We start from the raw sequence: 15,200 nt of genomic DNA on the forward strand, positions 1-15,200 counted from the left end.
AGGTAGGAGAAGGGAATGGTGAGCATTTGTGGGATAAGGATTGGGTGGATTGAGTAAATAATGAAACGAGTACAGATACATTCAAGGTACACAATGAATGCCAAATAATTAAATATCCTACAGCGCGGCATTGGCAATGCCGCCATGCAGCTCAAAGAGATTGCATTGGGAGGGAGAGGTGTACAATCATTGATTTATTAATTGCATAATTAAAATCAATAAAAGATCATAAAATATTTTCTGAATCAATAATTGGCTAATAGCATAACTAAACCACTCGTGCGTGCTTCATCCGAAGATGTATCTTTTAGAAATTTAATAAAATGTCATTAATAAAAAATTAAATAATTAATTTATTAATCAATAAATAATTAATCGATTAAATGATTAATCAATAAATCAAAAATATCCTTTTTTAGCCAAATCATTTGGTCACTGTCATGTCCAAATATCAGCTTCCTAACTCAAAAGGTGCCTGAGATAATGCCCAGAAGAGAAAGGAAATGTATAAGTACTTAATTAATCGCTAATAATTAAATAACTAATGAATTAATTGAATAACTAATCAAAAATACCATTTTTGACAAAGTACTTTCTCACTATTGTGCCGAAATTTCAGCTTCCAAGCTCAAATGATGGCTGAGATATAGCCCAGACAAACAAGAAAACAAGAAAATAAGAAAACAAAAAACAAACAACGAGAGTGAAAACAGTACTCCCTTTCAGCGTGCGTCATTGCCGAGCCCCCTTCGGTGCCCGGCAATGACGTTTTGCAATGCCTTGAGATGGCATAGGAAAGGTGCGGTGTACAACAACCAGAGTGAAAACTGAGTACTCCCTTTCAGCATGCGTCATTGCTGAGTCCCCTTCGGTGCCCGGCAATGACGTTTTGCAATGCCTTGAGATGGCATAGGAAAGGAGCGGTGTACAATTATATTGTAGTAATTTACAGATGTGTGTAATTGGGGCATTTTATCCCCCACGTAGAAGGGTTTTAATTGCTTTAAGTTGTTTATTGCACTTGGCTCAACCTATCCCATTGGCTTTTTCACTCCTCAAAGTTGAAACGTGCAGTTGAGCATATTTGTTGTTGGAGTTTAACTTTTATTTGGATTGTTCTTGGTGAAGGAAGAGGTAAGGAGAGGGGTCTGAGTGGTGGAAGGAGATGGGCTTGCGGTCACACCTTTAAGGTAGAGCTTGCACCCATTTTGAGCAAACGAATGCAACATCATTGTATGTAAAGAAACAGATGCACCTGAAACGAAATTTCAGATTTATTTCCTTTTAATTGATTTGATATTGGAAGAAAAAATAGAAATTGGACTCTCCGCCAAAGCGTCAATCAGACGGTGCTCCTCGATCGTGCCTCATCCCCCATTCCTACCCATGATCCTATCTCCCCCCATGAACCTTGCATAACCTCACCCTCTTGCATTCAGGTTAGTTTCCTCCCCTCCTCTCTCCTTTTCTTGTTCATTCATTCTCTTGTTTATATCCAACTGTGGCCAACTATTAGTACGTTGCCTTTTACCATCTGTCATCTCTCTTCCCTGAACTTGCATCTTGTATTTAAACAAGTACAAAAAGTTTTAATTAAAACAAAAGCCGCGTCGATGTTACACAATGCCTCGATGCAGCTGTGCCTATAACGTCGATGTTATAGGCACAGGACATTCCTATTGATTCGATTACTTGATGTTATTTTTGTGCAAAGTGAAAATATATCTTGGCAATTTCCCGTGTGTGGCGACGAATTTTTAATATATCTCGGCATTTTCCCGTCTGTTATTTCAGGCGGTGTATGACTGACCATGCCGTGATTGTAAAAAAATATATCTCGGCAATTTCTCGTGTGTAGCGACACGTGAACGAAGCTATGCTCCTCTCTCCACATTATTGTGACGACATATAAATTAAATATTTCATCGTGACGATTGTCATCAAATGGACGAATTTTTAATATATCTCGGCATTTTCCCATCTGTTATTTCAGGCGGTGTATGACTGACCATGCCGCGATAAAAAAAAAAAAAAAAAATCTCGGCAATTTCCCGTATGTGGCGACACGTGAACGAAGCTATGCTCCTCTCTCCACATTATTGTGACGACGTATAAATTAAATATTTCATCGTGATGATTGTCATCAAATGGACGAATTTTTAATATATCTCGGCATTTTCCCGTCTGTTATTTCGGGCGGTGTATGACTGACCATGCCGCGATTTAAACAAAATAGATATATCTCGGCATTTTCCTGTCTGTTATTTCGGGCGGCGTATGACTGACCATGCCGCGATTTAAAAAAAAAAAAATCTCAATGGACTTGAAGTTACCGGCCTTTGAGAATTCATTTCGGTCTATAAAGGGCAACTTTCATCAGATTTTCTTCCCGTTTTTTTTCAACCGAGTCTAAAACGATGTTAGCAACTGTGAAAAATAAAATGATATATCGAATTTGATTTGAAATAAAACTGTGTGAAAGAGGAAGACACCACGGGCCTACAAAACAGGCCTCAAAGCTATGCGAGTTAATAAAATGGTGGATATTTGTTTATATGAAGCCTCTCCCACAATGGGTGGAGCTATGGTTCCCAGAATGGGTTGAGCTTTGTGGTTTTGTCTTGTTTTCAAGAACAAGAAGAAGAAGAAGAACAACAACAACAACAACAGCAGAGGGCACTCTATGACCAGCGTCTTGCGACGCGGCTAAAAATATTTGGATTAGACTCTTGGCCCCAGGCTAGAGAGACCATGACAGAAAAACGTTGTTTCCAAAGAGGTTCTGGAAGTACGACCTTTGCCTTCTGTGCCTGATAAAACTGGAAAAGCCATTGCGTGCATGATGGCGGATTTGGGAAAGCTTGGCTGCGTGTTTTATATTGGTCTTTCTTCCATCTCCCTTGTCAAACCATTCTGAAACGTCAATGTGAGACTTGCACAACCTGTTTTGGACAGGAATGTACCACACGTGTCGGTCTAAAATTCAAATTGAAGAAAGAGTTTGTCGAGACTTGAAGAGTTCATTGTTGTTTTGGAAGGTTGTGTGAGCCATGATGCATTTGTTTAAAAACACTGATTCATTGCCTCCGCCACCAAAGGTGGATGGAGGTTGTTTTCACCCCTGTCTGTTTGTTTGTGAACAAGATATCTCAAAAGGTTGTGGACGGATTCGGACGAAATTTGACTGAGATGTAACATATGCGACAAGGACGAAATGATTAGATTTTGGCGAAGATCCGGGTTCGGATCCGGCTAGTATAATTTTTTAAGTGATTCTTCACCATTGGGAGATTGGTCCAAAAACGATACATAACAGGACATCTCAAAAAGTTCTGGACGGATTTAGACGAAACTTGGTGGACCGGTTGGGTGACTGACGAGGATGATTCGATTCAATTTTGGTGAAGATCTGAATATGGATTCGGATATGAGAATTATTTAATTTTTAGCACACCTGGAACGAAGTTCAGGGGAGCTTATGCAATGGCGCGTCGTCCGCCCGTCTGTCCGTCTGTCCGTCTGTCCGTCAGTCCGTCAGTCCGTCTGTCCGTCTATCCGTCCGTCAGTCCCCAAACACTTGAAGCTTTTTCTCCGAAACCGCTGAAGGGATTATGACCAAGTTTGGCACAACTAATATTTGTTGTGTTGTGACTAAAGTTTGTTCACGGCATTAGAAAGAAAAATCGGGGTATAAGGGGGTCTACCGTGGGTCAAAGTGGATCCAGGTTTGACCCCCCCCAAAATAGGAATTTCCTTTTTCCTCGGAAACTAAACACACTATTTCGATGAAACTTCACCACAACCTTCACCACCCATGACGTACCAAACTTTGTTCACGGTATTAAGAAAAAGTCTGCCCCTTTGGGAGTCTACTGGGATGGGGGGGGGGGGGGGGGTTTGTCCCCCAAAATCGGTGTTTTCTTTCTTCTCAGAAACTACACATGCAATTCTGATGAAACTTGACCACAACCATAATCACCCGTGTTGTACCAAAGCTAGTTTCTGGAATTAAAAAAATCGGGGTCTAAGGTGGTCTATGGGGGGCTTGCCCCCAACAATAGGTATTTGCTTTTTTTCTCAGAACCGACAAACACAATTTTGATGAAACCTCACCACAACTTTCATCATCCATGATGTACCAATGTTTGTTCAAGGCATTGGAAAAATTGGGGTCTGAGGAGGTACACGGCGAGGAGGGTGGGGGGGGGGAGGTTGGTTGACCCCCAAAATAGGTATTTTTTGTGTGTTTAATCTCTTATGATTATGTTGGCACGATTCTAAATGCTGCCCTGTCTTCTAGCAACCATTGGCATTGGTTTAAAATACCTTTAGTCAGTGCAATATACTGTTTATTGTACCAGGTGAGCACCAGGGGTATTGCCCCTATCTTTTAAGTGATTCTTCACTATTTGGAGATAGGGCCAAAAATGATACATAGCAGGATATCTCAAAGTTATGAATGGATTTGGACGAAAATTGGTTGACAAGTTGTGTGTGTGACGAGGAAGAATCGATTCAATTTTGGTGAAGATCCGGATCCGGCTAGTGGAATTTTTTAAGTGATTCTTCACCATTGAGTGATATGGCCAACCAGGCGGAGGTATGCTCTCGAATGAGTGCCGTTCTAGTTTCCTCTGCTGACAGATATATGTGTGTGACTTGCAGCGGAGAAGCATGCTGGAATGTTGTGCGTCACGGCCTCAATGGATGACATCAATTTTGAGGAAACGATAAGGTCAGCCTCCACTCTCCTTCCCTGATCCAAGTCCATTTTAAATAAGTTTAGGATCTGAGTGCAAAGCTTTGGTTGTGTGTTAAGGAACGTGATTCACATTATAAAGGAAAACTCAATGATGGAATGATTTCTATTTGTCGGAAACATTCAGTTTGGAGTTATCAATAACTAGATGATTCTATTATCATAGAATACTTACCCTGCTCAGTGCGCAGTCAACTTGTTGCGAGCCAACTCTTCTGTTTTTAAAAAGTTGTTTTTTTCTTTGATCAAATATGGCTGCCAGACCACGTGAGCGATTACATCATAAATTTATATTCTCTAATATAATTGTTGCATAGATCACCCTCAATAAATTTCAAACTGATCAGACTAAGTGTTGTCCCTGTCGAATTATTATGTCATAATTAAGGCACCAATGACGTCATCGTTAACAACACCTATTCCCCATATGGAGTTATTTACAATGAGCCACGTTTCAATTTTTTTCCCATAGAGTGGTTTCGGAGATATAGAGGTGCAACGTTTTTTGTTTTTTTTCCAAGATGGCAGCTGTACTAAGTGGCATATGATGTTAGAAGTATCATTAAAATATTTTACAGGACACACCGCCATGGTGAAAATTTCGTATCCATCAGACCAACAGTTGCAGAAAAAAAAAAAATCATACTGATCGGATGAAGCATTATACTTGTCGAATTATGAGGTCATGATGAAGGCACCAATGACGTCATCATAAACATATCTTATTCCCCATGAGGATTACTTGACAATGAGTCGTGTTTCAATTTTTTTCCATCGAGCGGTTTCAGAGATATAGAGGTGTAACGTTTTTTCCAAGATTGCACCCATACAACGTGACCTATGACGTCATAATTATGAATAAATAAATTATACAGGTGGAGTTGATCCTATGGTGTGAATTTTGTGTCAATCGGACCAGCGGTTACAGAGAAAAATGAATTTTAAAAATGCAGTCTCACGTGACTGCCAAACCCTGATTTTTGCTTCGCCAGCGCAGGGTATTGCGCAAAAACAAAGACTGCACAGTTAGCATCTGATATTTAATTGTATGTGCCCAAGAGGTTTGACCTTTCTTAATCCTTAGTGTCATGTAATGATTATTCGATCAGCAGACGTGATCTCTGCTTTCCGAATGATCTCGTGCTGTAAACCGCAAAGACGCATCAATTGACCAGCTCTTTACGAACACATCGCCCAAAGCTTTGGTCCCAAATAAATGGTGTCGTTTGAAAATGTGAATGTGTGTCTGTGTGTCCGTGTCCCATAGGGTTGGACAGGCGGTGCTCATAAAGGCAGTGGTCAACAGGGCTTTCAACACCAGCTTGGAGGTGAGTGCATGGTGTCCCTGATTTTGCAGGAAGGTTTTTTTTGTTTATGTTCATTCTGTAAAATGTGACACAAGCATTCAGTGTTTGGCAAATCAATTTCCCATTGTTTGGTTTGTCGGATAAGTCATTCAAGCGCAGCTGTCACACAGGTAAGTAGATTAGCCGATGCAACATGTGGATATGCTACATTAGTGCCTGGAATTGATACTCGCCGCGCTAATTTGAGCTCTATCATTCACACCCAGCATCTCTGGTGTCACTACGTCTAGCCAATGGCGGTTCAACCGATCAAACTTTCACTGTCAATTCCTAATGAGTGACAGATTGTCATTTCACGATTATTTTAGCACCGTCTGCCGCTACAATTTTGCACCACTCCCATCGGCCACTGCATTCCATAACACAGCTTCACAATTTCCAATCGTGAGTGGTGGGATGTTTTGAAATGCTATTCTGTAAGCATTAACAAATAGAGTTCAGGCCTTCTTGTGATTATGCAACATTTCCCTGGCTCGTTGCGGAATTCTGAAGTGAATATTGCAACACATTACTCCACATTACTTGCACTTCCTATAACAGCTGTAATTGCTTGAAAGTTTATTATTGCTCCTGTCTCAACCTCCCTATTTCTCCTCACTTCTCAAAGTTGATGCATTGGTAGTTGAGCATGTTTTATGTTGAATTACAACGTAAATTTGCATTGGGCTGGGGGGAGGCGGAAGTGTGGCTTAACTCGGGCAAACATCGCATACTTAAACTGTAGTTGTACTCTCATATACTTCCTGGCAGTTTAAGTTAACTTTAGAATTAACATAGGTCACGCTATTGTGGTTTATGTACTGTAGTACGGATTACCAGTAACTGAAGTGATTACAGTTCTAACTAGAACGGCCCTTGTTAGAGCGCAAACCTCCGCCAGGCTGAACAGTTTCCTAGTGATAGATAGGCCAGATCTGGATCCAGGCCTGAACCAAAATCTAATCGGCTTGTTCTTGTTATCTCCAACTTATCCAACTCGTTGTCATAACTCGTTCACAACGTTTTGAGATATAATGCTATATGTCGTTTTTGGCCCATCTTGAAATGGTGAAGAATCAAAAATTCAAATTCAAAAATTATCGTATCTGAATACAGATTCAGATCTTCACCAAAATCAAATCAATTCTTCCTTGTCACCCACCCACCATGTCCACCAAGCTGTGTCCAAATCTGTCCACAATGTTTTGAGATATCATGCTATATATCGTTTTTGGCCGATCACTGAATGGTGAAGCATCAAAAATTCTCATATCTTGATCCAGATTCTGATCTTCGCCAAAATAGAATCAATTCTTCTTTGTCACACACCCACCATGTCCACCAAGTTTTGTCCGAATCTGTCCACAACTTTTTGAGATATCATGCTATATATCGTTTCTGGTCCCCATCTCAAAATGTTGAAGAATCAAAAATAAAAATTCAAAAATTCTCGTATCTGCATCCAGATTCGGATCTTCACCAAAATAGAATCAATTCTTCCTTGTCACCCACCCACCATGTCCACCAAGCTTTGTCCAAATCTGTCCACAATGTTTTGAGATATCATGCTATATATCGTTTTTGGCCGATCACTGAATGGTGAAGAATCAAAAATCCTAATTCAAAAATTCTCATATCTTGATCCAGATTCGGATCTTCGCCAAAATAGAATCAATTCTTCTTTGTCACAAACCAAACATGTCCACCAAGTTTTGTCCAAATCTGTCCACAACCTTTTGAGATATCCTTCTCACAAACAGACAGACGGGGGTGAAAAACTAACCTCGGTCCACCTTTGGTGACGGAGGTAATTGTAGTAATCTGCAGAGAATAACTGTAGTAAAGGGACGCCCTTTTGCCTGGGAAACTTAGAGATAAAGAAAAAGCTAGAACTGAAATCAGACAAGGTCCTACTTCATTTTTTTTTTTAACTCAGTATTGTAGTTGGCATGTGAGAGTTTTCCAGGAAGTGGGGTGGAAGCGAGAACAGTTGATTGATTTAAATAAAATGGTTAATTTTTTGGAGTTGTCGAAACTAGACTGAGATTGTTGGTTTAGGTGAATAGGCAGGTAAGAGGACATGTGCACCTACAACATTCCCTTTTCTCCCATGTTGCGACCACTACCCTTCACCCACCCCTCAACCGCCCCTTATTTCTTCCCGTCTTTGAAATAAATAACTGTCAAACCTATAAACCATCCTATAAACCAATTGTTTAGTTTGCTTGTGCTTCATGTTCTTGCTTAATGTTTGTGTTGTCTCTGCTACACAGGCTTGTTAGACAGAATTTCGGCTCACTGCACCTTGAGGATTTTTCTCGTAAACCCAAATAAATGCTTTGCAGGTTGGCATCTCAGTCCGTGTAGATGACATTGAGAGTGGCAGACAAGAGCAGGTTTGCAAAGCCTATTCAACATTTGTGGTTCGAAGAAATCACAAGCAGAAGGTAAGTTCAGCTTCACCGACTGTCGTTTCTCTCGTGGGCTTTCCAGAGGGTTTTTCTTGGAGGGCAGATGGCACACCACACATCAATTTTTTGATCGATCGATGTCCGTCCAACCACCAATCGAGCATAGTCCAAACCTGTGCTTATTGAAAAGATTAACACAAAGCAATGCATTAAACATGGCATCGCACAAAGCAGATGGTGACCGGCTCTATCTTCTTTCTGCCATCCCTCCTTTCTCCTCTTTGCTCTGCTTTGCCACCTGTGTTCACAGCTCACTAACATTCCCCAAAAACCCTCTTTTGGAAATACGAGACTGTTTTTAATTCAGACTGTGCCAGAAACTAGATTGTTGAGGCGTGTTTGCACATCTGTATGCTGTCCTGACAGCGGCAAATTATAGTACACCAGTGTTAACAATGCACTTGAACGCACATACACCACCCAAGTCATTCATAAAGAGTTTGTGACACTATGGGGTTCTGCCCCTGATAAGGAGGTTTTAATATAGTTCATGTTGATCCTACGTTTAATAAGGCCCCTAAACCGTTTAATCTTTCATTTTGTGAGGCGAGATCAATGTTGGCTGTAAATCCTTTGCGCTGAGGCCTTGTATTCGCACTTTGCACTGGTGCAAATCTAAAATGGATATGATTCTTTATTTGAATTATCAGTTGGTGCAGAACACTATCGTGACTGTTGTGTGGGTTACACCACCTTAATATGTTTGCATTGCCCTTTGGATTTGGAGTGCTAATAATACTGCATCATGCAAGTGTGATGTGAAAATGCAGGTGCAGTTGCGTGCAGTGCTGCCCACTTCTTCAGAGGAATGGCAGGAGCACAAGCTGGCAGCCGAACGCCGGCGTATGCGCCTTACTCATTCGGACACACTTGCCCAACTATTGCGGGATGCCAACCTCGCCATTGTACCTGGTGAGCAGTTCCCCTTTTGGGAGTTAAACCTCACAGGTACAAGTCACTCTGTCTGGAGAGGTCGTATTTGAGTTGATTTTCGGAGGTCTGTTATTACACTACGGTTGAGAAAACATTTTAATTGTCTCGTAGACCGAATGCCAGGTGAGGATGATGATGGGCCAGACACGAGTGTTCCCGGTGAAACGACGCGTGTACAAAGTGTGGAACTGGTGCTTCCTCCACATGCTAATCATCAAGGAAATACATTTGGCGGACAAATCATGGCTTGGATGGAGACTGTGGCAAGCTTAGCTGCAAGGTGGGCCTTCAAAACTCATATTCTCTGAGGTATATTTCATTTGTGAACAAACCTATCCCTTCTTAAATATTACAACATCACTGAATTTTACTCGCAACCATCGGTAACATCAATTTATTGTATAATTCCGTTTTTTTAACTGTCTCTGAAGGTCTCGTGGCAGAGTAAATGGTGTGGAGGCATTTCAGGTTGAGTTTGCGCAAACGTGATTTGAAACGCAAAGTTGATCACGTGGGCTCACTTCAAATCGGTTTTAATTGACTGCAGTCGTGTAGTCATCGAGCATATTATTCAAAATGATTAAGATTTTTGGAATGATTTTCCATCTCCCTCAAACTACCGAAGAATCGAAGGTCTTTGGTAGCTTGAGGGAGATTTTCTGAGCTGTTACAGACCCTTTAGAGTAGGAGGGTCCTCTACCTTTATTTTGTTCCTCATGCATAAGAAGCATATGTAGTTCGTATAATAACATCGATGCCTGCATCGTATCTTACAACTTGGCACTTTTTTTTTTATGGCATTGTGTGTTGGTAACTATTCACAAAACCTTCACTAGTCCCATCTTCACGAAACTTCACCAAATGGTATAGTTTGTGGTCTGACAGAGTCCTATTAACTTTGATGTCAAAAGGTCGAAAGGTCAACATAGGCCAAAAGTCAACCATGTTTTTCAAATCGCTAAAATGCTCAATTTTCATCCTATTGATTTAAAATTTGAATAGGATTTTCATATCTGCGAAATGAATTCAACCACTAACTATTTTTGAGATCAACATAGGCTAAAAGGTCAACATAGGCCTAAGGTCAACCATGTTTTTCAAATTTCTAAAATGTTCAATTTTCATTCTATTCACTTAAAATTTGAATAGTATTTTCATATCGACTAACTTAATTCAACCACAAACTAACTATTTTGAGATCAGCATGGGCCAAAAGGTCAACGTAGGCCAGATTTCTAAAATTGTCGATTTTCATCCTATCAACTGAAACTTTGAAGACGATTTACATATCAGGTCACTGAATTCAACCACCAATTATTTTTGAGGTCAAAATGATGCTCTACTGAGTGCCATTCTACTTTGTTCTGTTTTGCCAAGTGTTGCTCTGAGTTGTTTTTTTTTCATTTGCTTATTTTTTAATGGCGTTGTGCGTTGGTAACTATTCATGACACTTTGTGTCTTGTGTTTTTTTTATATTTTCCTAAGGCTCATGGAAGAGCTTGTGCAGAAGTCAAATCATAGCATTTTTAATTTTAATCTGAAATCCCAGCATCACATGGTCAGATTCCTCATCTGTGGTGCCTTCGACCCCCACTATCCCAGCCGGCTTAATGTCAGCTCTGAAACAACCAACCATGGCAGTGGTGATGAATCCTATGGGTGACTGGGTTTGATCCAATCTGGAAACTTGTCCTTCTTACTGGACCTGGTAATGACCAACTTTCCATCCAACCTCTCTTGTTTCTCTTCCGTCCTTCTTGGCTCTCCTGTAATATCCCTCGGGTTGCAGTTAGAACGACTTAAATGGCCATGTCTCTCTGGCTATTGTGGCTCTTTTGATATATCTCTCTGGCTATAGTTAGAATGACCTCGATGCCCGTATCTTTCTGGCTATTGTTAGAGAGCAAACTCAACGCCACAGAATCTGGCTGTTTGCAGAGACCACCTGGCAGGGAATGCAATCTGCCCTTTCAAAAAGATTGCGCTGCCATTTCTGCAGGACATGATATTGATTTCACCGTGAATTTTTTTTTTTTACAAAAGCCATCTCTGTCATACACCGGTTTATCCCATCCCGACTGTGGCTAACGTAGCCATCCTCTCGACACTGCTACAACAAATGCTGTGGCGAGGCAGTCAGAGTCGAGCAGCTTGCTTTCTCCATTTAGAAGGCTAACTTGACTGAGGGCAACTTTATTACTCTTTATAAGGCTCGCAGTAAGTGTTCCTTTCCTGGGGCAAACCTGGAATGATAATCTTGCTTATCTCAAGGCTGAACTTTCCAACCATTCTATTTCCTCAGTCCTGGTAGTGCTTTGTGAAGTCCATCTCAGGTGTATGCTCATCCTCCATCACCTCATTCACTTTGAGCTGCCTAACCTTAAACTTTGCTCAAGACAAGGCAGAGTATCTTAACTCTGTTTGCCTTGATCTTGTGCGCTCAACCCATCTTTCTCTGTCCCTACCTTACCCCTTTGCATCCACGCCCTCCTTCACTGTCTGTTTTTTCCACACCTGATAGAGGAGAGAAGGTTCTTTTCAGCTTCGCCCCCGAAGGTGGCCAGAGGCATTATGTTTTCGGGTTGTCCGTCCATCCGTACGTCTGTCCATATGGGCTAAACCTCATTTTTCTCAGCAATCACATGTCCGATTGAGATGAAACTTTCAGGGTAGGTGTGACACCCATGCAGAATTTTTTAAAATAATTGTGACGTCATAGGTCACATGGTATGCAGCTATCTTGGATTAAGCGCAGACAATTAAAAATATATATTTCCTGGAAACCGCTGAATGAAAAAATGTGAAACTTGGCACATTGTGAAGTACTCCCAATGGGGAACAAAAGCAAGATAATATAGTCGGTGAAGCGGTATGCCAGCCAAAAATATTTCAATTGAATGCTTTATCCTAAAAATCTGAAATTGCATGCGTATGATCTGACCCATTTGTATTGAAATATTAAATTTATGACATCATAGGTCACATGGTTTGCCAGCCATATTGGATTTGACCTAAATCCTTAATCACCTTCTCCAAAACCACCGAATCGATTGACTCGAAACTTTACGTGTCATTGACTAAAAGTTAATCACGAAAACGTCATTGGTCACATTGTGTGGCAGCCATATTGAATTGAAGGAAAATATTAAATAATTGTACAGTATCTCTGAAACCGCTTACCCTATCGATGCCAAATTTTACAAATATCATTTAACACCATTGTTGCTATAGTTTGAAAATGCTGATGCCGTAGGTCATGTGGTTTGGCAGTCATCTTGGATAGAAAAACAAACCTTATCTGATCTACATGAAGCATCACAAACATGATCCCCTTCCCATACATATGCAGAGGTGTACATTTTTGATGTCATATGTCATGTGGTTTGGCAGCCATATTAGCTTGAAAGCTGATTATATATATATTTTAAAACCCTTTCCCGAAACAGCTTCACTGATCGATTAACCTGTCATTGCTGGTGAAAATGTGATACTTGAGAAGAGCTGAAAGGATTTAAATCAAACTTGTTTATTTTTAGGACAGTGAATGAGGGCATTTACTCGTTGTCACGGGCAGGTACTACGCGGAGGCGTATTGGCAACAGTCGCATTGCTCTTGTTTTTATATTGTTACTAATATATTGTTACGGTTTTCAGAACCGTCACTTGTAAATAATAATCCCTTGTAAATAATTCCCTGTAAATATTCCCATTTTCCAAAGGTCAAAGGTCGCACCCTAGTTAGTCCATATTGCAACACGTAGGACACCATAGGAACCTTTCAGTTATTTCATTAGTATGTGTTTTTAGTCAAGGCTGTGTTCCCAATAGTTGAATCTGCATTGCATTAATCAAATAACATAGGCCCCTTTTCAAATCCCGTTCATTTTGTGGCTTGGCCTCCCTCTGAATTGTATTGCGCGCCTCTGCCAGTCGCAGCCGCCTCAGCGCTCACTCCAAACGCCATTAACCATGCGGTCAGAGCAGAGAAAAAGGGGGAGGAGTTATCGGAGCGAGGCGTAGCCCTGTTAAGGGCGGAGTCTGTGAGCCCTCGCGACCAACCAGGGCCGCGGTGAGCTCACCGGTGGGTGTGTCCTAAAAGCACGCGGCTTGATACGTGAGCGCGTAATATAAGCGCTCGCGTGGGACTACTTAGAGAGTCGGTCGGCCGGAGAGAGTCTGTTGGAGTCGGAGTCAGAGAGTGAGCCGGAGAGTGAGTCGGAGAGTGAGTCGGAGTCTGTCGTAGTCGGTTGAGTCAGAGATACGAGTCGGTCAGAGTTGGAGTCTGCCGAGTCTGAGCCCGCCGAGTCTGAGAGTCTGCCGGGGAGAGTGGCACCATTGGAGAGTCACGAGGCACGCGTCACGATTCCTCTGATTCACAGACGCAAGTCCTCCCCGATATATGAACCCCCCGCATGTAAGGTCCGCTCGCCCCGACAATACCAACCGCGCTGCCTGCCGGGTTTCGCCACGGAACCGGAGCCTGAACCGAGCTGGAGCGTGGACCAGAGTGGAGCATGAACCGGGGCCAGAGCCAACGCTGGCCCATCTGCTTGGACCTTCCTTCCTGCTATTCCCCTTTCGCGTGAGTCTGTTTGTGTTGTCCTGGGCGTGTTAATTAAGACTGTATAAGGTTGCCCTGTGTCTGCTTCTGCTTCCCGTGTACATGCCCTTCTTTCGTTTCCTCTTCGGGTTTTTGTACGTAATTAATAAATCTCTGTTCTTCCTACCTTTTGGTTTCCTCTCCATCCGATCGTTTTAGTGATTTCTCAATTGAGTATACCTGGCACGATTAGAACCGCTCAGGATCGGGTTAGTCTTTTTGCTAACGTCTCGAATCGCGGATTGCTAAACCGCTCGGCAATTTCCATCTGTCCGTGGTTCGAGCGGGAGTTATTTCCCTGCCTCGCAGAGCGATTGGCACGCAGGTATTTGGGAATCCATCTTAACCAATCACCCTGGCCAATCTCGACCGCGGAGGAGCGTTATAATTTCCAGGGCTGGGGGATCGGCCAGTTAAAAAGACAAGGGGATTAACCCCCCCTTGGTAAGGGGAGCACCGACCCCCGGATCCGCAACAATTGGTAGGCAGGAGTGGGATTTGGGACCCGAACCAAATTTTGGACACTGTGAAAAAATTTGGTCAATATTATGAGCGGCCAAAATTTTTATTTAACATCCAAATTGAGTCGTGCCATGGATACCCAAGGTGATCGGTTGCCGGTGGGGGAAAATGAGGAGGTAGAGGAGGAGTTAGCGTCAACCCAAGACCCCAGGGAAGAAGTGGGAGGAATGGAAGAGGAGGTTGAAGAAGGTGTGGTAGTGGGGGTTGCAGGCGCACAAAATGGCGGCGCCTCGCACGTGGCGGCGAGTGCCGAGCCCACGGGGCCAGGGGGGACTTCCAATTGTTTATGATACAGATGAGGACCTATATGGTAGAATCAGGGAGTAAGATGGATGCAATGAGGGAAGAAATGGCGGCGCCTCGCACGCAATTAACTCTCTTATCGCAATTAACTCTCTTATCTGTCTCCCTCTTCCAAATCCTGGTGGCGTCTGGTCAAATCTGTTTCTGGTGTTTGTTCCCCCTCCATCCCCTCCCTCACCTCAAATGGCCACACGGCTGACTCCGCACGTGAAAAAGCTGAATGCCTCAACTCTGTGTTTGCCTCTAAATCTTGTGTCCCAAACCCA

The 15,200-nt window shown here is 42.2% G+C and overlaps 1 protein-coding gene across 20 annotated transcripts in view; it reads left to right on the forward strand.

Annotated features, from left to right (window-relative positions):
- Positions 1 to 15,200, forward strand: part of ACOT11 (acyl-CoA thioesterase 11) — a 143,577-nt gene that overhangs the window by 69,662 nt on the left and 58,715 nt on the right. For 10 of the 20 annotated variants that reach the window (XM_068111556.2, XM_068111566.2, XM_068111572.2 and 7 more), the window contains 5 exons: positions 4,666 to 4,735; positions 6,027 to 6,087; positions 8,451 to 8,552; positions 9,329 to 9,488; positions 9,621 to 9,789. In XM_068111556.2, coding sequence (XP_067967657.2) covers positions 4,666 to 4,735; positions 6,027 to 6,087; positions 8,451 to 8,552; positions 9,329 to 9,488; positions 9,621 to 9,789 — 562 coding nt within the window. The remainder of the gene's footprint in view (positions 1 to 4,665; positions 4,736 to 6,026; positions 6,088 to 8,450; positions 8,553 to 9,328; positions 9,489 to 9,620; positions 9,790 to 15,200) is intronic. The other 10 variants (XM_078771901.1, XM_078771905.1, XM_078771955.1 and 7 more) reach the window with 1 other exon arrangement.

This window comes from Myxine glutinosa, chromosome 1, assembly GCF_964187855.1.
Source record: "Myxine glutinosa chromosome 1, kmMyxGlut1.1, whole genome shotgun sequence".
Lineage (NCBI taxonomy): Eukaryota > Metazoa > Chordata > Myxini > Myxiniformes > Myxinidae > Myxine > Myxine glutinosa.